Genomic DNA, 25,834 nt, shown 5'->3' on the forward strand with positions numbered 1-25,834 from the left:
TGATATTTCCACACAAATCACATTTTTTGGTGAAAGATCATTTGCAGTCAGTTTATTCAGCTAAATGACTCATTATCAACACTGCTCCGTGACCTATAGCAATAAAATTCCTTTGCCACTGAAAAGCTACATTATATTTCTCAGCATCTCAACATGAGCTGTTTTATAAGTTATGAAGAGCTTCACTATTAGCAGAAAGATGCTGCAAAAACACAATCTGTGTGCTCTCATTCAGATAAATGCAGTCTTACCACAATGCCTTATCTCTAAATGAACATGACATGAATAGTGTGTTGTGTTCAGTCAGGGTGTTATGGGTGAGATCTGTGTGTGAAAACCGGCTTGACGACTGCTGATGATGAAATGAGAATGAAATGCCTGTTAATTCTGTGTGATCACTAGAGTCTGAAGCTCAAGGCATGTCTGTCCGTCTCTGTCTGTCTCCACACGCGTCCCGCAGGACAGCGTCAGTCTCTGAACAGTGTTTCTACATGTCACCAGTCCTGTTTGCCTCGTGTAAGATGAGTGCCTGCCATATTTACATGCCACTGACCTCCTGAAACCCAATGAAAGAGAATTTGCATTTGAGCTTGTTGTTGCTTTTGGAGGCTTAGAGCTACATTTAGAGACAAAGGTATACTAGATTTCCTCACTTCTCATGATTGATATCATTTTCATCATGATATTCACTGTTATTCTCTAGTCTTTGTTTTTCACTGTCTTTCACTTTCAGTGTAATTCAGGGTTCCCACTCATTGTGAGCGAGTGAATCTCTATGACTTACAAGCTTGTTTGCATGACCAGATGTTTAACCATTCATTCTGACAACAGCACTGAGATCAAACTAATACACACTATTGATGACAGCAACACAAACACATTAAAGAAGTTCATATCCAGAATGAAGATGCACAGATAATGTCCTCACCTCCTTGTCATCCAAGATGTTCATGTCTTTCTTTCTTCAGTCAATAAGAAAATGTAGTTTTTTGAGGAAAACATTTCAGGATTTCTCTTCAATGGTGCCCTGAGTTTGAACTTCCAAAATGCAGTTTAAATGCAGCTTCAGAGGACTCTAAACGATCCCATCTGAGGAAGAAGCTCTTATCTAGCGAAACGATCAGATATTTTCTAAAAAATGTACAGTTTATATAATTTTTTTAACCTCAAATGCTCGTCTTGTCTAGCTCTGCGTGAGCTGTGTATTCTGGTTCAATACAGTTATGTTGAAAAACTCCCATCCCATTTTCTCCTCCAACTTCAAAATCGCTTCATTTTTTTTTTTTTTTTTTTGTCAAGGGCGTTTGATCTTTGCATGTTCACTTTGTAAACACTGGGTCTGTATCATCATGTAGGATGATTTTGAATTTTGAGGAGAAAAATGAGATGGGAGTTTTTGGACATACCCTAACTGTCTTGAACCAGAATACACGCAGAACTAGACAAGACGAGCATTTGAGGTTAAAGTATACATTTAACTTTTTTTTTTTGTTTTTTTTGGAGAAAATAACCAATCGTTTCGCTAGATAAGACCCTTCTTCCTCGGCTGGGATCATTTAGAGTCCTCTGAAGCTGCATTTAAACTGCATTTCTGAAGTTCAAACTCAAGGCACCATAGAAGTCCACTATATGGAGAGAAATCCTGGAATGTTTTCCTCAAAAAACATAATTTCTTTGCGACTGAAGAAAGACAGACATGAACATCTTGGATGACAAGGGGGTGAGTACATTATCTGTGCACTTTTGTTCTGGAAATGAACTTCTCCTTAAAGTATTTCATGAGATTGTCAGAATGGGAGTCAAACCTTATACGATTGGAGATATATACACTCCTGACAAAGACAGATCAGAGGAGATTTCTTGTGTTTCATCTGTTTTCATTATTTAAGGATGCTGAGTTGAAGTCAGTATGTTTGACTGGCTCTTACTGATATTCACACATCACATTTAATAATAAGGCAGGTCTTACAGTTAGGACAGTTTCCTGCAGTTGTGTTTAGGGGTATTTTCAGGTACTGTTAATCACAAACTGGTGTGTAAAAACAACACTGTGGAGCTTTGTGATTTTTGTAATAAGATTAATGGTCTGATTCCACTGGTCTGTAAAGCACTCACATTAGAGAGCTCTCCTGCTTTGCTTTGTTACTAGCGGATCATTTTACTCTGGGCTCATGTGTTGCCTGTCCAGCAGAGGGAAACAGAGCCCTGATCTCCATCACTTCAGTCAGATCACCTGATTCTGTGTCTGTGTGTTACTGTATGACTGTACAGACTCATGTGTATCATCCGTTCTGCCTGATGCCTGGATTTATGTGGAGGACTCCAGTCTAAACCCTGTTTTGTTTTCTTGCCATTAATGCTTCATTTTTCCACTAAAGATTGATTGGACATTGTTGTTTTATCAAGTTTCCTGCGTGTCTTTACTCTCTCCAGTCCTGCACTGGATCCTTCATGTTTTGAGTTGATTGAGTGTATTTTCCTGCAGTTGTTCCTCAGTGCTTCATGCTGTAGTGTGTGGAGCTCTGGTTTCTGAATCTAATTCATTCAAATCCTGTCAATGACATTTTACATCTTCAAAACACTAATAAAATAAGTAACATGCTTGTCAAGGTAAAAAATAAAGACGCTGAGGTTTGATTAATTAGAACAACTGGAGTAATATTCATGAGCATGTGAAGAGATTCCTGACTGGAGCGTCCTCCTCATGCTGATCTAGATCGGTGTCTGTCTCACAGGTTGAAGTGTAGAGGAGACGAAGAGGAACAATTTAGGAAATGAGAAGTGCCGTACAGTGTTTTGTCTGATTTTAACAAAAGCATGCAGAACAACCACAGAGTGTCTGTTCAACAATGACACATTCCATGATTTTTCATGTCACTTCTGTCACAGATTTTATTACTTTTTCAGGCCTTGAAATCACAGTCTTAAAATTCAGTGATATTTCCAGGACTTTCATGACTTTCAACTAGGGTTGCATGGATCCGATACTCTGGATCGGTATCGACGCCGATCCAAGCTTTTTGAATGGATCAGATATTGGTGATGTGTGACCGATCCAAATTCGATACCGTTACCAGAGTTTGATTGAATAAATAGCAAGAAATAATTATCTACTGTAAAAACTATAATAGTTCATGCAAGAACACAATTATTTTAAAACATTGCCTTAAAAAAAAATACATTTACAATACGTTGCGCTGCATACACAACCACATGTGACACATTGAGAGGCGAGTTCAGAGGGAACTTTCACATGCAAAGTCTACCTCAGCGCGGGAAACATGTCCCTGATCTTCTGAAATATTTGCCTCTTGATACAGCAGCTAGTAGCACTGCAAATTGTAATATTTGCAAAGCCAAAGTTTCAAGAGGTGGAAGTAGTCTTTCGAATTACAACACCACAAATTTAATCAAGCCTCTTCAAAAGCATCACGCAAAAGAACACAAGGACTTGGAACCGAGTGACAGCTTTTCATACTTTCTTTGTAAATGAGATATTGTTTAATACTGCTGTTAAATAAATAAGAAGTTATTATTAAATGACTTGCATTGTCTGACTATAACACTATTGCCTGATTTTGCTCTATTTTGTCATCAAAAGTAATCTGAAACAAGTCACAGCTGAGCCGCTGTGCATCTCCATTCAAACACAGCAGTATTTCGTTTACAAATGAACGTGTGTTTTTAAACGAATCTAGTGAAATGATTCAATTTCCCATTCAAACAGAGAGTCACTTGCTTTATTCCTGAATGAACCATCCGTTCAAACGAATCAAATGAATGAAATGATTCAGTAATTAAATCGGTGTCTTGCCGCCATCTGCTGGCAGATCTGTTCAGTTATTTATATCTGTAATATTTCTGTTGTCAAAATGTTATTTTTAAAACATCTTAATATGAATTTATGAATTTGATTGCACTCATGCATGTATCTCTTTTCCCCCTTTTTTATCCAACAATGTGCAAGCAGATTTGGTATTTCTTGCTTTACCTAAAACAAATAAATCTTAATGGCAAAGTGAATTGTATACATTCTTTAGTTTTGAAGGTAAAATACCCCACTGATATCGGCCTGGTATCGGTATCAGCCGATACTCAGAATTTTTGGTATCGGATCGGATTTTTGAAAAAATGTTTGCATCCCTACTTTCAATTGAACATTAGGTGACAGTGTAACCTCTGTTACTCAGTTTATGAATAAAAATAATCCAGACTTTATATTCCTGTGATTACTGTACTTGTATGAGGGAAAATGTCTTTGGTGTGAAAACCACTGTATTGAAAACTGCTTAATAATGAAAAAAAAATTGCACGTTCATTCTTCATGGAGCCTTGAACTTTTCTTACATTACTAATATTTTTTTCCCCCTAAAGTCTGGATGAATGAGTTCAGTGATTGAGTGACGTGTGTTTGGTGTGTTATGACTCTGAACAAATCATGATTGCTAAAATGTGCCACGATTAATCAGCACAACACACTTCATCCAGTGATGACGAACAAGAGTTGAGTGTCATCAGGTCAGTCTGTTTGACTGCTGTAAATCTCAGCTGGAAGGATGTTTACTGTAGTAAGAATGTGCAGCACCGTACTGAATGAAGGAAGTTGAGCCTGAATCATCCTCAGTGTGAGTACATGAGCACAGACACGTCTGGTGTGGAAGCTCAGTTGCGTGTCTGGCCGTTATAGTGGACATTATAGTGGACATTAGCACAGACAGCTGCTGTCATGATGCTGAAAGCCAGAGTCTCACCCAGTGAGTTAGATCGAGTGAATCATAATGTAACTCTATCTGGCCCCACTGCATACTGAGGTTTGTCAGTGTCAGACTAACACAAGTATGTTGAGTATCTAGACTCAGGGTGTACTCACACTAGGCACGGTTGCCCTGAACCGGGCTCGAGTACGATTGTCCCTAGGGCTGGGCGATATGGAGCAAAAAATATATCTCGATATCTTTACAGGATAAATAACCCCCCAAAAACTACTGCAAAAACAAATATTCCAAATTTCAAAGTCTTTTTTTTATTGAAACTCAGAGGTAGGCAGTTCAGAACAAAGTGCTTCTGCGAATTTTCTTTTAAAAATCCCTGTATACATGTTAGAGCTGCACGATTCTGAATAAAGGAAAGGAAAAAAAGGAAAAAAGGAGGTGAAGTGAGGCCAAGTATGGTGACCCATACAAGGAATTTGTGCTCTGCATTTAACCCATCCAAGTGCACACACACAGTAGTGAGCACTAGAGCTGCACGATTCTGAATAAAATGAGAATCACGATTTTTTTTGCTCAGAATAAAGATCACGATTCTCTCACGATTCTGGAGAACTTTTTTATTTTAAAGATTTACCCCTGAACATTAGGTTATCAAACAACAGTAAAATAGCAGTGAAATAAGACAAAATAAACTTTGCTTTAAATTTAAAGAAATGTAATGAAAAATAATGTAATAATGTAAACAAAATTAAACATTAAAAAATAAACATACAAAGGTATTATGTCAGAGTAAAGCGATTTAAAGATTCTTAGCTAGAAACACTATCCTATTTTGGTGTCAACAGTTTATGGCTGTCAACGTCCACTGTGTGGGATGCCCAAGTTTACTTCACCATTTTACAAATAAATCCTAATCTAATCATGACAAACTATATATCGTTGGAAAGGTGTAAGGCTCCTAAATAGATATTTGACATTTTTTTGTGTTACAAATTATGTAGGAAAATAATTTATGACAAGAGTTTCATAGATTCATTTATGACAAGAGTGCACCTCAAAAATCTACTTCATAACAGGAGTTCTGACCTTTTACTCAGACAGACTTTCTTGTTGCCTTTTTTCCCTATTACACATTAGAAATAATAAGAAATTATATATCAGATGAAAACTTAAAATTTCAAAATTCATCCTTTGGAATGCCATTTTAAAATCAGACATTGAATTAACATGGAAAATGTACATCAAAATCATATTACTAAATGTTCTTGTCCATGAATTATAAAGATTTAAGATTCAATTCTTCATTTTCAAATCTCTGTTCAAAAATGGGAGTAACAGTTAAGGGGTTAATGGATCGTCATGCTCATATATGGTTCCATTGCTCTGCTGGTCCATAAATCTGGCACGATTAAAAAAGTACTACTCTTTCAATATTCAAAGTGCTAAAAGAGACCGAATTTTCCAAGCATGATACAGATCTATCTACACAACTACACAACTTATAGCCCACATACTAATAACAGCCTAGATATTTTATGTAGCTTAATTTGAGTGCATTGGGAAGTCGCTCTCTAAACGCGGGGTATTAAAATAGCTTTTAAAAGCGCGTCCGGGTTTTACTTTTGGTTTCGTTTTAACAATCCCGCGAAACTCTCGGCAGCGCTGAGCGTACATTCTACAATACAAGAAATTACTTTAACAAAACCATTTGAAAGTGGGTGGACACCAACGGGATTTTGAAAATCGTGTCCCCAGTAGAAATTAAGCCGCTGCGTGAGTGGAACTCTGCCACTGAGTTATCATTTGATGTGAATGAATGCCGCGTTGTACAGTATATTGAGACGGAGGCGCCATGAATTGCATCTGACAGAATGTGCGCTGAAGATGAAGTTTAAATGGTTATGCAATGTTGGAGAGAACGACGAACCTGTCACTGCATCAGCTCACAGCAGTCTGTGCAGTAATAAGGCTAGCAAAAGTTTTGTAATATATAAATAAAATATAATTGGCTGAATCGTATAAATGCTGGATTAAGATCGTGAGGGGGGTCGAATCGAGATCGCGATCTTTTAACGATTAATTGTGCAGCTCTAGTGAGCACACACACACCGTGAACACACACCCGGAGCAGTGGGCAGCCATTGCTGCGGCGCCCGGGGAGCAGTTGGGGGAACGGTGCCTTGCTCAAGGGACTCACCTCAGTCGTGGTATTGAGGGTGGAGAGAGTGCTGGTAATTCACTCCCCCCACCTACAATCCCTGCCGGACCTGAGACTCGAACCTGCAACCTTTGGGTTACAAGTCCGACTCTCTAACCATTAGGCCACGGCTGCCCCCAATGAGAATCACAATTGAGAAATCACAATTTTTTGGCTTAGAACAAAGATCACGATTCTGGAGAATTTTATTTTAAAGATTTACCCCTGAACATTAGGTTATCAAACAGCAGTAACATAGCAGTAAAATAAGACATAATAAACTTGGCTTTAAATTTAAAGAAATTTAATGAAAAATAATAATGTAATGAAAAAAACATCATTAAACATAAAGAAACAAACATACAAAGTTATCATGTCAGAGAAAAGCGATTTAAAGATTCTTAGCTAAAAACACTTGCCTGTCAACATTTTATGGCTATCACCGTCCTCTCTGTGGGATGCCCAAGTTTACTTCACCATTTTACAAATAAATCCTAATCTAATCATGACAAACCATATAACGTTGGAAAGGTCTAAGGCTCCTAAATAGATACTTGACATTTTGTTGTGTTACAAATTATGTAGAGTGCACCTTAAAAATCTACTTCATAACAGGAGTTCGGACCTTTTTCACAGACATCCTTGTTGCCTTTTTCCCATTGCACTTTAGAAATAATAAGAAATGATATATCAGATGAAAACTTAAAATTTCAAAATTCATCATTTGAAAGCCATTTTAAAATCAGACATTGCATTAACATGGACAATGTACATCAAAATCACATTACAAAATGTTTTTGCCCATGAATTATAAAGATTTAAGTTTCAATTCTTCATTTTCACGTCTCTGTTCATAAATGGGAGTAACAGTTAAGGGGTTAATGGATCGTCATGCTCACATATGGTTCCATTGCTCTGCTGGTCCATAAATCTGTCACGATCAAAGTACTGCTCTTTTAATTTTCAAAGTGCAAATAGAGACCGAATTTTTCAAGCATGATACAGAGCTATCTACACAGCTACACAAGTTATTATAGCCCAAATACTAATAACAGCGTAGATATTTTATGTAGCCTCATTTGCGTGCATTGGGGAGTCGCTCTCTAAACGCAGGGTATTAAAATTGCTTTTGAATGCGCGTGCGTGTTTGACTTTTGGTTTCGTTTTAACGATCGCGTGAAAATCTCGGTTCGTGGTGCTAGAAGCTCCATATAATGGAGCCAGTTGTCCTTTTTTTTGCGACGAGTTCTGTAGCCTCCGGGCTGGTTGCGGGCGCCGCCACGTTGAATGAGACGACAGGCGAGGGGAGGGGGAACAAAAGCAAGGAGGCGGGGGCGAGCACAGCACAGAGAAGGCAAACAAGTGCCGAAAATTAAATATAAACATTATATCGATATATACGATATGTCAAAATTCATATCGAGTTTAAAAAATATCTCTATATATTTTAAATATCGAGATATCGCCCACCCCTAGCTGTCCCCCCTCCACCCCCCTTTTGGCCTGCACTCACATAGGGTTTCAGCATTCGAGCCGGAGCACGCTTACCTCATTACGGTGTGACGCTTTCAGGATAAACGGGAAGAGCGGCACTCTCGCGGAACTTAATTTAGTCCGTCGCTGTTTTTACTTTGTGGATAGTAATTTTGAGTCGTTTGTTCCGCGGTGGTCCACAGCCTATCGTTAAACATGTCTATCGCTTTTGTGGCACGAAAATTTCTGCGCAATCGTGCTGCTCGTATGAGGAGATTTGCAAGGTACCAGCTGAAGTGCAGCAATGACTTTGCAGCTTTGATTACGGACTATAAAAACGTTGATTACCTCGCAAAAGCGTGACGTCAGGCGTCCAGTTCCATGCTCCAGCACGGTTAGCGCTCACACTGCATGCGAACCGCATCCGAGTCCAACTGAACCGTGCTCTGGCTCACCTCTTCCTCTTCAGGGACGGCTAATCGAGCCTCACTCGGACACGGTTCGGAGCACTCACACTAGTCAGACGAACCTCGCTTTGGTGGTCAAACGCACTCGGGCACGGTTCAGACTGCCTAGTGTGAGTACACCCTCACACATGAGCCCTTGATGGTGTGTCATCGACTCCTGAGATCTGTATTAGTTTTCATCAGTAGCAACTGTATATTTCACCACATAAAAAATACATTTCTATTAGGTTGTGATGATCTGCTACTTGAGCTTTTTATTACTATTCTTCTTAGCCAAATTTCTAAAAGCTACTCCTAGAGCTTTCAAGCTAGAAGCACCAAACTCGGCCCAACTCTAGACTGATATCACTTAGTTTTCATAAAATTGAAGATTAAAAATCATAAAAATATTTAACTATCTAGCCAAGCCTAGCAACTTGCTAATCATGCTAGAAACTTGCTTGAAAATATGCTAGCAACTTACTAATCGTGATACAAACATGCTAGTAACTTGCTAATCATGCGAGAAACATGCTAGAAAAATGTTAGAATCATGCTAACTACAGGTCCTTCTCAAAAAATTAGCATATTGTGATAAAGTTGATTATTTTCTGTAATGTACTGATAAACATTAGACTTTCATATATTTTAGATTCATTACACACAACTGAAGTAGTTCTTGCCTTTTATTGTTTTAATATTGATGATTTTGGCATACAGCTCATGAAAACCCAAAAATTAGCATATTTCATCCGGCCAATAAAAGAAAAGTGTTTTTAATACAAAAAAAGTCAACCTTCAAATAATTATGTTCAGTTATGCACTCAATACTTGGTCGGGAATCCTTTTGCAGAAATGACTGCTTCAATGCGGCGTGGCATGGAGGCAATCAGCCTGTGGCACTGCTGAGGTGTTATGGAGGCCCAGGATGCTTCGATAGCGGCCTTAAGCTCATCCAGAGTGTTGGGTCTTGCGTCTCTCAACTTTCTCTTCACAATATCCCACAGATTCTCTATGGGGTTCAGGTCAGGAGAGTTGGCAGGCCAATTGAGCACAGTAATACCATGGTCAGTAAACCATTTACCAGTGGTTTTGGCACTGTGAGCAGGTGCCAGGTCGTGCTGAAAAATGAAATCTTCATCTCCATAAAGCTTTTCAGCAGATGGAAGCATGAAGTGCTCCAAAATCTCCTGATAGCTAGCTGCATTGACCCTGCCCTTGATAAAACACAGTGGACCAACACCAGCAGCTGACATGGCACCCCAGACCATCACTGACTGTGGGTACTTGACTCTGGACTTCAGGCATTTTGGCATTTCCCTCTCCCCAGTCTTCCTCCAGACTCTGGCACCTTGATTTCCGAATGACATGCAAAATTTGCTTTCATCCATAAAAAGTACTTTGGACCACTGAGCAACAGTCCAGTGCTGCTTCTCTGTAGCCCAGGTCAGGCGCTTCTGCCGCTGTTTCTGGTTCAAAAGTGGCTTGACCTGGCGCCTGTACACGGTGGCTCTGGATGTTTCTACTCCAGACTCAGTCCACTGCTTCCGCAGGTCCCCCAAGGTCTGGAATTGGTTCTTCTCCACAATCTTCCTCAGGGTCCGGTCACCTCTTCTCGTTGTGCAGTGTTTTCTGCCTCACTTTTTCCTTCCCACAGACTTCCCACTGAGGTGCCTTGATACAGCACTCTGGGAACAGCCTATTCGTTCAGAAGTTTCTTTCTGTGTCTTACCCTCTTGCTTGAGGGTGTCAATGATGGCCTTCTGGACAGTAGTCAGGTCGGCAGTCTCACCCATGATTGCGGTTTTGAGTAATGAACCAGGCTGGGAGTTTTTAAAAGCCTCAGGAATCTTTTGCAGGTGTTTAGAGTTAATTAGTTGATTCAGATGATTAGGTTAATAGCTCGTTTAGAGAACCTTTTCATGATATGCTAATTTCATGAGCTGTATGCCAAAATCATCAGTATTAAAACAATAAAAGGCTTGAACTACTTCAGTTGTGTGTAATGAATCTAAACTATATGAAAGTCTAATGTTAATCAGTACATTACAGAAAATAATGAACTTTATCACAATATGCTAATTTTTTGAGAAGGACCTGTATATTCTAATCACGCTAGCAACATGCTAATCATCTAATCTATCTATATAAAAACTTTAAGCTTTTACAGCTGCTTTAAACTTTCAAGCTAGGCTTTCTCAAGCCAACCTAAACTTTTTATCTAGTTGATTTGATTAACTAGATTGCTTCTAGATTGCTGTTGATTGCTTCCTACAATCCACCAACAGAACTGTTTTATTGTGTTATTGCACCGGTGTGGTGCTTGTGTTTCGTAGTGTAAACTTTGAGTGATTTTTTACATCTTTTTATTTTTTCCCTGACTGGAGGTCAGGCTCAATCGGCACATTAAACAGAACTTGCCGTTAGACTCAGAGCAGTTTATGAGGAGAAGCGCAGTGGTTTGAACTGTGTGTCCATCTGCACTGATATTACAGACGTACAGAGGAGTGTAGAGTCACTCAGAGTCAGCAGTGTTTCTACAGTTCAGTACATCATTAACAAAAACAACATCCATAGACATCAGTAATAAAAACAATATGTTGTGGAAAACTCTTTGCGGAGTCTCCTTTTACCAGCGCAGATGACCGCAGTCAAAGGTCTCTTGAGTTCGGAGATTTGACCCTCCACATGTTCCTCTTGCAGGTACGACCCGTCCTCCTCGTGACAGCGAGATTCATGGTGTGGACTACAACTTCCTGTCTGTGGAGGATTTCCTGGAGCTGGAGCGGAGCGGAGGACTGCTAGAGATAGGAACATATGATGGTACGTCAGTCAGGGTGCTATCATGCCTCATATGGACTTATGGAAAGACTGTGATAAAGCCATAGCACATGCACAAAGATAGCATTGATTTGTTAATGATGTTCAGAAGTCACTTGCCCTCCTTGTATAACTGAACTGAACTCTTTTTAAAGGGATAGTTCACCCAAAAATGAAAATTTGATGTTTATCTGCTTACCCCGAATGCATCCAAGATGTAGGTGACTTTGTTTCCTCAGAAAAACACAAACGAAGATTTTTAACGAAAACCGGTGCAGTCTGCCAGCCTTATCATGGACGTGGATGGGCACCAGACCTTTAAAAGTAAACAAAAACATGCACAGACAAATCCAAATTACACCCTGCGGCTCGTGACGATACATTGATGTCCTAAGACACGAAATGATCGGTTTTTATGAGAAACTGAACAGTATTTATATCATTTTTTACCTTTGATACACAGCCACGTCCATCTGTCATGTGCACGAGTTTGGCATCAGTCACGTCACATGAGCACGCGCTCTAGCGTAGAATACGCAAACGCCGTAAGCGATCTGTTGCATGTATACGACACTCATTGTTTACACAGTGCACAGAGATTGTGGGTATAGCGGCTATTCAAAATGGTAATTACTTGCGCGTATCCTGGTTGTTTAAACCAATTTAAAGCTAAAAGATTACGTTAGTTTGCGCAAACTCATCCGGGACTTTTCACTGATTTCCCCTTCCGGCGTTTGCGTATTCTACGCTAGAGCGCGTGCTCATGTGACGTGACTGATGCACATGACAGATGGACGTGGCTGTGTGTCAAAGGTAAAAAATGATATAAATACTGTTCAGTTTCTCACAAAAACCGATTGTTTCGTGTCTTAGGACATCAATGTATCGTCACGAGCCGCAGGGTGTAATTTGGATTTGTCTGTGCATGTTTTTGTTTACTTTTAAAGGTCTGGTGCCCATCCACTACCATGATAAGGCTGGCAGACTGCACCGGTTTTCGTTAAAAATCTTCGTTTGTGTTCTGCTGAGGAAACAAAGTCACCTACATCTTGGATGCATTGGGGGTAAGCAGATAAACATCAAATTTTCATTTTTGGGTGAACTATCCCTTTAAAATGACATTTGTGTATGTTGTGTTTCTTTTAACTCCTTTTCTGACCTTTGTGTGTGTGCTGTTCTATAGAGTCTTTACAAATCACAAAGAAAATAAAATGAAGCTGTAATAGTAATATTTAATGTCTCCTCCGTGGGGCTTGTCCTCGTGAGACGTGAATATATCCGTCAGCTGTTCTTATTCACAGAGCTAACTATATGCATACAAACTGCCTTCAGATTGAGATGGCACATAGCAAACTGGCTACATGTTTTATTTTCAGCTTTTCTGAGCTGGCAGACACTTCACATCAAAAACTTAACTACATGCAAAAAAGTGAACATTTAATCTGATTAAATTGCATGTATTAAAGGATTAATTTACTTCTAGAACAAAATTGTACAGATTATTTACTCACCCCCTTGTCATCCAAGATGTTCATGTCTTTCTTTCTTCAGTCGTAAAGAAATTGTGTTTCTTGAGGAATGTTCTCCATATAGTGGACTTCTATGGTGCCCTGAGTTTGAACTTCTAAAATACAGTTTAAATGCAGCTTCAAAGGACTCTAAATGATCCCAGCTGAGGAAGAAGGGTCTTATCTAGTGAAACGATCGGTTATTCTTTTTTAAAATTACACGTGGATCCAAGTCTTAAATAACTTTTTCCTAATAAAAGGCCTTAAGTCTTAATGTCTCAAATTTAGATTCGCTGGGTCTTAAATAATTTGTCACATTTCCTCTAAAATATCTTCAGTCTTTTCTGTATATAATGTTCTCAATAATAATAATAAATATAGGTCGAGCTAGCTGACCATCAGCCTTCGAGATAGTTTAAAATGTTTTTTTTTTTTTTTTTTTTTTTACTTGCCCGACTGGACAAACGGCCTGATTAAAACTATGTGACAAGTTCCGCACATTCTCCAAGCAACACTCCGTGTTAGTGATGCGCGGATGGCGGTTATATCCGCGGGTCGGGTGATAAAAAAAATTATGGCCGGGACTTGATTAAAAAAATTAATCTAATTAATTAGAGGCTTTGTAATTAACTAATCGAAATTAATCGCATTTTAATCGCATGTAAAAATTTGACCTGAGAACAGTGAGGAGCAAGGGCGACATTAGGGGGGGGCAAGGGGGGGCAGTTGCCCCCCCTGTGGTTAGCCATGGAATCCTCGACAGCCCCGCTGCAACTGCTTTAGCCAAGCTTAGGCTCGGTTGTACTTGGGAACTAGACGGTGCTATAACCCTCAAATGAAAGCAAAGCAATTGAAGATCTGGAAAACTATCCAACGTGTTTTTGCAGCGTTGAGCAATGTAGCCAATCACAGACATATCTGTTGTTTCCGAACAATTAGAAACACTTGTCAGAATTCACTCACTGCTGAAAGCGCCTGATCGGTTTTTATTAAGTGTCGTTTTATGCGCTCGTGAATCATCTTATGAGTGTAGACGCGATGTAAATAAAATATTAATTGTGTAGTTTAGAGAGCTTTATTAATTATAACGGAATTTTGTGAGATCTCTATGAACTTTTAGTGATAATAAGGGGAGCGTGCTTTGCACTTTCCAGGCTATAATCCATTTAGAATTTGTATGAAACTTTCGTTTTTCGGCACATGCAAGCTTATGTTTTGGGAGTGACATTTGCATACGCTGGGTTTATTCTCGAAATAACGGTGAAGCAATAGACAGGATAAAAATATATTTTCCCCTTCTCCCAAAACAACTTACTGTTTCAGCTATAAAATAGTTCAGTTTTGTATGTAATGGCAAAATGTTTATATTTAGTTTCGTTTTTTATTTAGCTAATTTAGAAAAACGCTTGGAGCATTTTTTATTCGTTAAATATATAGCCTATATATTTACCGAACAGCGCCCAGCGGAAGACTGATCATAGTCTGTTTGATCAGTTTGCCTTCTCAAATCATCACGACTTGCCTAAAATGAAATCTATAGATATAAAACAGTTCAAGTATAAAACAATGGTAGTTTAAACGTTACAGATAAATGTGCGCTATATGCGCATAGTTTGTGCAGAAAGTGGAAGCTAAAGCTTGCAGGACATCGAGGCACCAGCGCGTTGACTTGCATTTTTTTTTTCATTGGAAGCAATTTAAAATTATCCGTCATTTTTGCTCACAAAGTAGGAGTAATACATCGAAAAAAACGTTACAGCATTTTTATAAAATAAAGAAAACAAAAATTATGTGCTTTCTGCTGTCTGGTTCTTGAACAGGAGTGCTTAACAAAATGAAGCGAAATGCATGCCTCACAGACATAATACATACATTTATAGAAAGCTTTAAATTATTACTTAACGAAATAAAACAAATCAAAAGCACAAACTCTTTCATGTAATCTGTAAAGATGAATTTCTCTCTAAAGGCGCGTCCAAAAAGGAGATTGCGAGTCAGGATCTTTGCGACACTGACTCAGAATACACAAATTAATTAATAAATAATTCATTTATGTCCTTACTCTTTCCTCGACACATTCATTGTTATTTATTTTTGCCGGTGCTTGGGGCGAGTTTTAGCCTATTGTGTGCGCTTGAACGCGGATTCAGCTGCGCTAAAGCACACTAAACGGTGTCTGAGTTGGTCTCAAAAGTGAAAGCGAAAGTGAAGTTTCGTGTTGTTTCCACCAGCGCGGCATTTTTTTTCTTCACCATAATTGATGGATGTCTAAATTATGAAAATAAGGAGAAGCCTAAAACAGGCCCGATGCCGGTCCGGGTCTGAACTATGACGTGAAAATTGGCCCGAAGCCGTAGCCCTGGGGTGCATGTAAACCATCGGCCCGGGCTAAAGTGCAGCGCTTTAATTGACTGCTTTGATGTGCTGCAATACCGTAGGGCATTGTTTTAATGCTTACATGTGATTTTTTTTTCTTGCCCCCCCTGACTCAAGAGTCAAATGTCGCCCATGGTGAGGAGTAAGTTTTTTTCATATGGATTTTTAATTATACCATTGAATAATGACTGAATACATAAGCTTAAGCAACAAAATATTGTTTATTTTTGTTCAACCAAGTCCAACAGACCAGTGCAATATTGCCATTAAGTGTAGCAATAGGCTCGATGTCCTGCGGTGAGATGCGAACTCCTTGTTGCATAGCTTGCACACAACCATGCTCTTATCGACGCTTCCATCCATTAGTTTTTCATAACAAAATTTCCCATCCACAGGGCCAACCAAAGCGGTCTCAACAGCTGCTTTGTCCATGTTCACTGTGGTTTGTTTTTGTCTGAACGCTAGTTGGTGCTCCAGTATAATTGGTCCACCGAAACTCATCCAGTGAGATACGTTCCGCAGTGCAAAAATAAGTGCGAATAAAATGCGTTAAAAAAATGTAACGCGTTATTTTTGTGTAATTAATTAATCTAAATTAACGCGTTAAAGTCCCGGCCCTAAAAAAAATGCATTCTGATTATTTGCGGGTGGATGAGATAAATCAATAACGATGCAAATATTAACTACATTTTCTAAAACTTGAACGTGTTTTAAATACGTTTTCATCAGGCAGACGATTACTGTCATATCATCATGCAAAACTAAGAATTACAGTAAGTGTAATATGACGACCGGGTGCGGGTCGGGTGCGGTTATCTAAATCAGAGAAAAATATAGGTGCGGGTGGGCGCATAATTTATTTGAAGCTGTGGATTCGGGTGACGATTGAGCCCATCCGCACATCTCTACTCCATGTGTTTTGCTACTAAATGATTCAACGTTTTAAACGAATCAGTTGAAATAACTCACTCGTTAAGTAATTTACCGCCATCTACTGGTAGTTTAGCATGTTTAAAAGTATGCATCCCCCCAACATTTCTTATTTGTATATTCATAAATGTATTTAAAATAATAACATCATTTAATTTTTACATTTTGTAATCTGACTGCTAACAGCCTTATAGAATTTATTGATAAATTGAATAATTTCAAAGGTAATGCATACATTTCAAAAGTAAAAAAAAAGGCCTTTATAAAGATAAATCAAATATGCAGATTTAAGATGTAGAAGCTGATAGAGCACTGGTGAAAATATTCAAATATATCACCAGATATCTCTAGTGGTACTTTTACGGGGATATGTTGTGTGGAATAGTATCTGCTGATATGACAAGTTCACTGTATATCGTAGTAATGAAATTAATTTATGACAAGTCTGCGAACTCTCATTAAAACAAAGTAAGTGTAGACATGATGTAAATAAGAGATTAATTGTGCAGTGTAAAGGTTATTTTATTACTTTTTATTAACTTTGTGAGATTGCGATAAACTACAGTAATGCATGAGTGACAGCTTTCCAGTGATTGCAAGGGGAGTGCCTATTGCGCACTTTCTAGACCATAATTAATTCAGAATTTGAATACATTCACTCACAGTTCACTCTCTGATAACCCAATATGGCCATTGCCATCGTGTTGCATATACTACACCAGTTACATCAACTAAGTGAAGGTAAAGCAGGTGCTTGCTCAGCAAAATATGTCTGAACAGCCGCACTGCATGGACACGCGCCCCTGAGTAAACAGATGACTTACATATAACATGGTTTTTTTCTTTCACCATGCAGCAAACAAAAAAAGAAAGAAAAAAACCTTTTAAACCGTTTAACTGATAGTAATAATCGGTTAAAATTCTTACTGTCGGTTAATGGTTAAACAGTCAATATGAGCATCCCTAGTTTCCAGCCAAAATATCTAAAAAACTATTTAAAATTAAGTGTGTTTTTGCTTGAAACAAACAAAATAATCTGCCAATGTGGTAAAAAAAATAATCTTCTTTTCTGTTTAAAATAAGTTTTTTTTTTCTTTTTTTTTTTTTCTTTTTTATACCCCATCTTGTTTTCTCCCTCAACTTAAAAATTACCCTACATTGCTGTTTTACCTTTTTTGTTAAGGGTGTTTGATCTTTGCACGTTCATTTTGCAAACACTGGGTTGGTTCTGCAGCGATGTAGGACGATTTTGAAATGATTTTTGTAGTTGAGGGAGAAAATGAGATAGGAGTGTTTTGACATACCCTTGAACCGGGGAAAAACAGAGTTCTGGCAGAGCAAGACAAGCATTTGAGGTCAAAAAGTTGTCATTAAAATTTTTTTTTAAAAACGATCAATAACACCCTTCTTCCTCGGCTGGGATCATTGACAACTACATGTTGGATTGTTTGAAGCTGCATTTAAACTGCCTTTTGGAAGTTTGGAAGTCCACCATAGAAGTCCACTATATGGAGAGAAATCCTGAAATGTTTTCCTCAAAAAACATCATTTCATGAACATCTTGGATGACCAGGGGGTGAGTACATTAGCTGTACATTTTTGTTCTGAAAGTGAACTAATCCTTTAAAGTATGTAAAGCTGTTGTGTGCTGATTGTAATGAAGCTGTTATACAGCAGGTTCCAGTCTCTGACCAAAGAAATGTCTGTGTACTTCTGCATAAAGCTACAACACACTCTAGCGTCAGTTTTAGAGAACAGCCCACATATGCCTCTGCTGTGTTTTCTGGATTGAGCTGAGTGAGTGTGTGTGTGTGAGAGAGTGTGTGTGTGTGTGTGTGTGTGTGTGTGTGTGTGTGTGTGTGTGTGAGAGAGTGTGTGTGTGTGTGTGTGTGTGTGTGTGTGTGTGTGTGTGAGAGAGTGTGTGTGTGTGTGTGTGTGTGTGTGTGTGTGTGTTTTACAAATCTCTCTCTCTCTCTCTTTCTCTGCAATTCTTTCTGTCGCTCTTTCTTTTCAAGCATGTTAATGGGTTCCTGGTTGCCTAGGTAACTATTATGGGACACCCAAGCCACCCATCCAGCCTCTCAGTAGGACAGTGATTACCCATGATGCTTTGCGAGACAGTTGCACTGGTTCCCAGAAGTCCTGCGATCGCATGCAGCATGCAGTAGTAGAGCGTACAGCGCTGCAGGACGATGCAGACATGAACAACACGTTTACAGGTGAGTGAGTGAGTGAGTGAGTGAGTGTGTGTGTGTGTGTGTGTGTGTGTGTGTGTGTGTGTGTGTGTGCGCTAATGGAGCTCACATAGTCTTTGTGTGAAACTCTTCCGACTGAAGTGTGTGTGTGTGTGCGTGTGTGTGTGTGTGTGTGTGTGTGTGTGTGAATGATCAGATCACGTGCTGAGATCAGGCGGGCTTATTTCTGAGTGTGTGTGAGAGAGAGAGAGCATTATGACTAGAGTTCGAGTTTGCAAATTAATTAACTATTTGCACTTCTGTTAGTAAATGTTGCATATTAACTGTGAAATTATATTTGATATGGGTAAATTGCACTTTATTTTTAGCCATGTGTATGTAACAAAAAAACAGTTGAAGCTGAAAGGTATGTAGTAGCTGTTTAATAAACACAATAAGCTATGAGAGGATGCGTTACAGTGTGATATAGTTAAACAGCATTGACTGACATATATTCAGTGTGTTCACACAATCTTGAGTGCTTTATAAGTTTGAATTGGGTAAAATATGAAGAACACTAGTTTTAATGTAACACTGTTTTATGGACCAAACCGATAAACTGTGGAGCATCTAGTTTGACATGAAAACCAAATGTTAACAGCTGCTACAATGTGTCTCCACATTAATGTCAGCAGGTGTATTAAAGTAGGCGTTTAACGTCTGCTGGCATTATAGCATGTATTTCTACATGACTGGAACGCTGTCTGTGTTTAATGGACTCTTTGCTGAACTTTACCGCTGTGATGACGGACTGCTGCTCATCACAAACACTGTTTTACCTCATTCACCCCGTAATGAAACATTCAAGAGCTGAGCTGAGTGACACACTCACACCGGGGATTGTGGGATAGTAACCACCTGGACATTTGTGCTACATAGACCTGCAGGAATAGTCAAATCAAATAGTAAGATCTTGTTAGACAGTGTGCCTGCAGTTTCTAAATACAGGTGTTCAGAAACATAGGTAAGGCTGGTTTAGTGAAGCTCTGCAGGTTGAAAGGCTGTATGTTGTGCGGGGTCTCCGCTGGTTTGAGGGAGTGTGTGTGTGTGTGTGTGTGTGTGTGTGTGTGTGTGTGTGTGTGTGTGTGTGTGTGTTGTCGTCTAAAGACGTATAAAGACACTGAACTGCTAGTTGTATATTAGCATTCTGCTGCTCTCTCCGTCTCAGCTGCAGTCCTGGACAACAGACCAGTATGAGCCGGCCTTTGAAAGTGTAGATGAACTGGACTGTAGGTGAATTCACTGACTGCTCTGCCACCAACTAAACAGATGAAGATCAGCTGATTATGAACAGATTTAGTGTTGAACAGTCAAATAGTTGAGTCTGTTTGAAGATATGGCTTGTTTTACACAATGTGAGCACTCAAGACTTGAGATATACACTCACCCTGTCTGCATTATGAAAACTGGTGTAACAAAAACCTACCCTCAGATTATACAACAAAGAAACTCCTCATAGTAATTCCAAATTGCATCAATGTTTCTCTTTTAAAATGACAGCAAAAAAGGCTTATTACTGCACAGAGGTTGTGTGTAAATAATGTTACAATCAGCAACCACAATTACAAACAATACTCAAGATCCATGACTGAACACCGACTGGCTAAATGACACTGGTTTAAGATGAATACCTCAAATGGTTGCCAGATTGCATTCAGCAAAAGTACGTATCTGTTTAACAGAACAGCTCTGATTGGGGAGTTTGAGCGCTTGATATCTGGCAACCATAAACACTTGCATAACAGAGTCTTGTACAGCAGTCTGAAATGTTTTGGCTCCACTTTTGTCAACAAATTAAAAAGGTTTTGGTCAAGTTTTAGTTATTTTAACTACATTTAGTCTTGTCTTTTTTGTTGATATAGCTTCAGTTATCATTTAATGACCTCAGGGAAAAAAAACTTTGTTGACGAGCATTTTTCGTCATAGATTTTGTTCACGAAATGAACACTTTCAGTTTAAGCACAATAAGACACAAAAAATATTTAGCCAGCTTTCTGTGTGTTTGCTTTGGGTGTGTGCACTCAGAACATCAAATATCCAAAGTTTAAATCGATATGGCTTTAAAATGCATGCCAATAATAAACATTCGTACTCTTGAAGCACTGCAGTGTCACATAAGCCTGACCAAGATAGACATGGTGATCGAAATCAAAAGAGATGTTTTGTTTTGGTGGAGCATCAGAGGCACAGTAACAGCAGATTATTTGCATTTAAAGATACCTACACGAGAAGAGCGTTGTTTCTGCTTCCAATCAAAATGGCATTATTCAAAATGCCACAATAGTTGATCTGTGAGGTGTCTTGAGTTGAAACTTCACAAACACATTCTGGGGACACCTGAAACTTGTATTACACTCGTAATACTGTACAACTCCTTTAATTCAGTACAAAAAAGGTCAATAGGAATTGTTCATCTAAACCTAATTAAGATTGATAACTGGACCAATATTCGTACGTATGTTTGCTTAGGAACACACTAACACCGAAGGCATGGGCTCTTAGCTGGGTCGTGTGTATGTGACTGTTCTCTTGTGTCTCCTCCCACTTGCTCCTGTATTTTACCCAGAGTTCTTAGCTCGTAGTCTCTTCCCCTCTCCCCTGTTGTGCACAGGAGACTCCAGCCGTCCGGACGTGCACGGCGTGGTGCGAGACAATGCCCCCACCTATGTGCTGAACAACATGGCCTCGCCGCCGTCCAAACTCCCGGCCCTTCCTCCGGACGAGGACCCGCTGGGACCGCTGCCGGACAACTGGGAGATGGCCTACACCGAGAGCGGAGAGATATACTTCATAGAGTACGACCCGCACCCCTCACCCGTCTCACTCCATGACAGATCTAGACATGCACTCGCAGAATATGAGATCATTCACACACATGGAACAGGTGTATTCGGTCTGCTGGTGTAGAGTCTCAATCACCATCATACCGTACACACTTCAAAAATATATTACTGACAGTTTGAATACTTCATTATTAATGCCAGTGATGCTGTGTTTATAGCCACAACACAAAGACCACCTCATGGATAGACCCTCGATGTCAGGACAAACAGCCCAAACCTCTGGAGGACTGTGACGATGATGGTGAGACACACACACACACTGCTGATACTGTAGCACATCTAGGCTTGGTTGCACCAGCTAGACGTAAAAAAGCTGGGTGTAATGCTGCGTTCACACCAAACGCGAATATGCGTCTAAATTCGCGCCTAGTTATACGCGTGACCACTTTGTGTTCATTCGCGCGTCAAGAGCGAAATCGACGCGCGTAAAAACAAAAGTTTGAAGCGAAATTTTCGCGCGTCACGCGCATCAGAAGCGAAAGTTTCAAACCCCGTTGGCGGCCATCTTTTTACAAGATGTCTGTTGTTGATCGGTCATTTATCGAGAGAGTCACCGCTCTGTATTTGCTCTGGAGAGCAGAACAGCGGCGTAGGGATCATCGTTGCCGTATTTGGGTCCACCAGACCCTTCGGAGGCGAACCCAGTTCGGCGAGTTTCATCACTTGCTCCAGGAGCTGCGCCTGGATGACGGCCGCTTTCAGCGGTACTTCCGCCTGTCCTGCGCCCAGTTCGATGACCTGCTGTCCCGCATCGGAGCGAGGGGATTTCAGGAGCGGCGGAACTTCCCTCTGTGCGTTGGAGCAGTATATGATGACAGAATTTTCATTTTAAAAGTGAACTACTCCTTTATGTCATTCCTCCTTTGATGTATAATAATTCTATAGGTCTGTGCCATTTCTTTGTTCAGGTTATTACTGTAAAATCTGTTATTTATTTTTGTTTTGATGATAAATGGAGCCAGCCTCCAAAAGTATTTAACCTGTCCTGTGATTTCTTTATTTTCCTCACACAACACTGTCCAGACACACTAAAGTATACACACTATTATAGTTATACTTGTTCTGTTATTATAGTGTAGACACACTCCACTATAATAATGTTTCATACAATTAAGATTTAGATATGGAATAAATAGCATTCAATACAAAATGAATATGTGTCATATATGTGATAAAACACTTGCTTTGTTGTGCATTAGAACCGCACTAGGCATTTAGTATTCATGTTTCATATTTGAATGAGTGACTCCGGGCGGGCCTGACGCCGCAGCATCAAGCAGGCTCCTGATTGGTTAACGCGGCGCGAATTGACGCAGAAGTTCAGATTTTTCAACTCGGGCGGCAGACGCGAATTTGCGTCAAACGCATGATGCACAAAAAGCACAATTCGCACGTAACGCGCCAGACGCGCCATTCGCGCGAACTAGACGCGCGAATGAGGCGAATTCGCGTCTACCGCGCCGCGCTAAACGCCAATTCGCGGCGCAAGAACTCCAGACGCGCGTAAACGTGTCTTACCATTGACTTAACATTGAAATCACTCGCGCCAGACGCATATTCGCGTTTGGTGTGAACGCAGCATAGGCCCTATGCTGGGCTTTGCATTGTCCAACTTTACGATAAATATTTACACCTGTTGCACCAACTAAAGTTGCGATCAGGCACAACTATGCCTCGGAGTAGACGATGCACCACACTGACACATTCTCCCGCAGTGATAGCTGAGACGACATTCACGCTGCAATGACTACAACGACTAATATAACACTGAATTGCTCAAAAGATCATAACAAGCCGAGCCACCTGTAGAGACCTGCAAGATTGTGTCCCGCGGCCGCTCCCTCAGAAATATATGTTATCTCGTCCCGCTCCCGCCCGCAAAAGCCCGCATAAAAGTAACCTATATAGATTTTTTCACACACAACGATTGAATTTACATGAAACAGTTCTGTAACATCTTGTAAGTTCCACTAGACCCAGCGTAAACACTCCGGATAAAATATTTGTTATTTAGGCTAAGCATTAACATTCACAAACCACTGTTATTCTTAACAGAAATCGATATCGAAACTAACGCTTACTAATCATATTTATTTTGTTCTTGCTGCTTTTGTGCAATAGTTGAATAACAATTTTTTGTTTTTAGATATTTCATGTTTAGATATTTCTATTTTATTTTCCCGCGTCCCGCACACACACACGAGTCTCTACCCGCCCGCGCTTGCCCATCAAGTGTTGTCCCGCGTCGCTCTCTGTTGCGTCGGGTCCCTACCACCACGCCATGACTTCTTTGAGTGAACATTTCCTACAAGTCCGCGTTTTTGTATCTGAAGTCTCCCTGCACATTCCCATGACAGATTTCCTCAAACAAACTGAAAAAAAAATGAAATGAAGGCGACAGGTTAAGCACAGTATAATGAATGTAATACAGTGCTTCTCTCTATAGAGTCTTTTTTTCTAGCTGACTAGTTCATGCACAGTGGATGTATAGGCTAAATGTGACTTCACAAGACTTTCTGTTGGTTTATAGTTTGTATTTTGTGATAAAATTGACAGAATTTGAATGCTGATACTTTATTTCTGATTAAAGATAACAAAGCACAAAACTTGCTGCGATTATTGGATGGCAGGCGCACTACAAATAATGGATGGACTTAAAGCAGCCAGCAAGCAATAGTCGTCATTTCACCGTCTGGGTTGACTATAAACCCGATATAGTCCGGCTATGTGTAACCCACTTCCAGCCCAAATAACCTTGAATTTGGTTGCATGCCATTTTTTTGGCAAAATAACTAGTTAGATGTATGATATTCCATCCTGTAAGCAAACTCAGCAACATTTACAAGGTTTTATGGTTTAATTTTTTATTTTATTTTTAATTGATGACTAGTCTAATATTGGGATACGTTTAGACGTCTATTAAATTTTCACTGACAGCCCAAATACAAACTTGTTTTAGCCTAGACGTCTGTGCTGTGTTTTCACGGCTAATAGACGTCTTTTAGACCAAAAATTGCTTGCTGTGAAGCATATATACTGTCTATCCAAGCAAGATGTCGAATGGTACAGTGTCTTTCAATAATCACAGATAATATGTAATATTTTACTGCATATTACATGCTGTACAGAAACATATTTGCATCAGGTCAATTAGGCTACTGTCGGCAGCCCACGCAGAGCTTCACGACTGATAACGCTTATCCGAAGACCATAAACATTACAGTTCACGTCTGCAGTAATAATTAATTAACAGACATGAATCCTAAAAAAAAGTAATAGTAATAATGTCCAAGCAAACCATGATTTTCATTTTACGCCTACCTTTGACTAGGCGTAAGATTTTGTCTGAGACGTAGCACTACACCTAGATGGTGCAACGGGTATTAATTCTACGCTCAACTTAAAGCGCATTTTACCTCCAGCCTGGTCGTCCCGGCCCCAGGACCACTGTTTTCGAGTATCATCTAATGCCTATGAAACCATGTTATGCATGTTTTAAAGCGCGCTCGTGACGAGTTGTAATAACACTGAGGGTCTCAGAGTGGCGGTTCATTATTAAAAGGCTCGGTCCACATTATTAATAAGAAGAAACTCGTCCGCCTTACTGAGCTGTATTCTGCATGAAATTGCGTACACTTGAAAATTCAGAATTACGAAGATACGAAAACTGTTTCAGGTATGTTCATTCATTTCTATAGTCTGTTTGAACTCAGCTCTGTATCTTTCCGAGAGATATAGGAGTTTGTTGTTTTCATTCCTTTATATGCATGTGGCTACCTACCAATAAGAAAAGGGCATTTTACATGTACAGGGTGAGCTTCAAAAATCTTTTGAAGATATTGCTAAACATTTATTTAACCGTTGCAAAAGTACATTTCTGTCTTAAGTAAATTGGTCATCTTGGTTTTAGTGTTTATTTAAAATGAGACACATCTGTTTATTATTTGTACAATTATTTTAATCTCCAAACAGTTTGAGGTAGTTCCGCTTCACTTTTTATGCTTCGCTGAAGAAAAAATTGTTGGGTTGTGCTCCGCTAAGTTTTTATGGACATACTTCATAGACCCATTAACATCTGTAAATGAAGAAATTGAAATGTAAAGATTGGTAATGAATTTTACAGTTGATCTACAATATATATATATATATATATATATATATATATATATATATATATATATATATATATATATATATATATATATATATATATATATATATATATATATATATATATATATATATATATATATATATATATATATATATATATATATATATATATATATATATAT

At 39.3% G+C, this 25,834-nt stretch overlaps 1 protein-coding gene across 12 annotated transcripts in view; it reads left to right on the top strand.

The window, feature by feature from the left end:
* The window catches only part of magi1a (membrane associated guanylate kinase, WW and PDZ domain containing 1a), a 107,240-nt gene that overhangs the window by 28,366 nt on the left and 53,040 nt on the right, over window positions 1-25,834 (top strand). For 9 of the 12 annotated variants that reach the window (XM_073819527.1, XM_073819525.1, XM_073819528.1 and 6 more), the window contains 4 exons: window positions 11,532-11,651; window positions 18,505-18,681; window positions 21,263-21,491; window positions 21,698-21,780. In XM_073819527.1, the coding sequence (XP_073675628.1) occupies window positions 11,532-11,651; window positions 18,505-18,681; window positions 21,263-21,491; window positions 21,698-21,780 (609 nt within the window). The remainder of the gene's footprint in view (window positions 1-11,531; window positions 11,652-18,504; window positions 18,682-21,262; window positions 21,492-21,697; window positions 21,781-25,834) is intronic. The other 3 variants (XM_073819526.1, XM_073819522.1, XM_073819523.1) reach the window with 1 other exon arrangement.

This window comes from Garra rufa, chromosome 15 (assembly GCF_049309525.1).
Source record: "Garra rufa chromosome 15, GarRuf1.0, whole genome shotgun sequence".
NCBI classification, from domain to species: domain Eukaryota; kingdom Metazoa; phylum Chordata; class Actinopteri; order Cypriniformes; family Cyprinidae; genus Garra; species Garra rufa.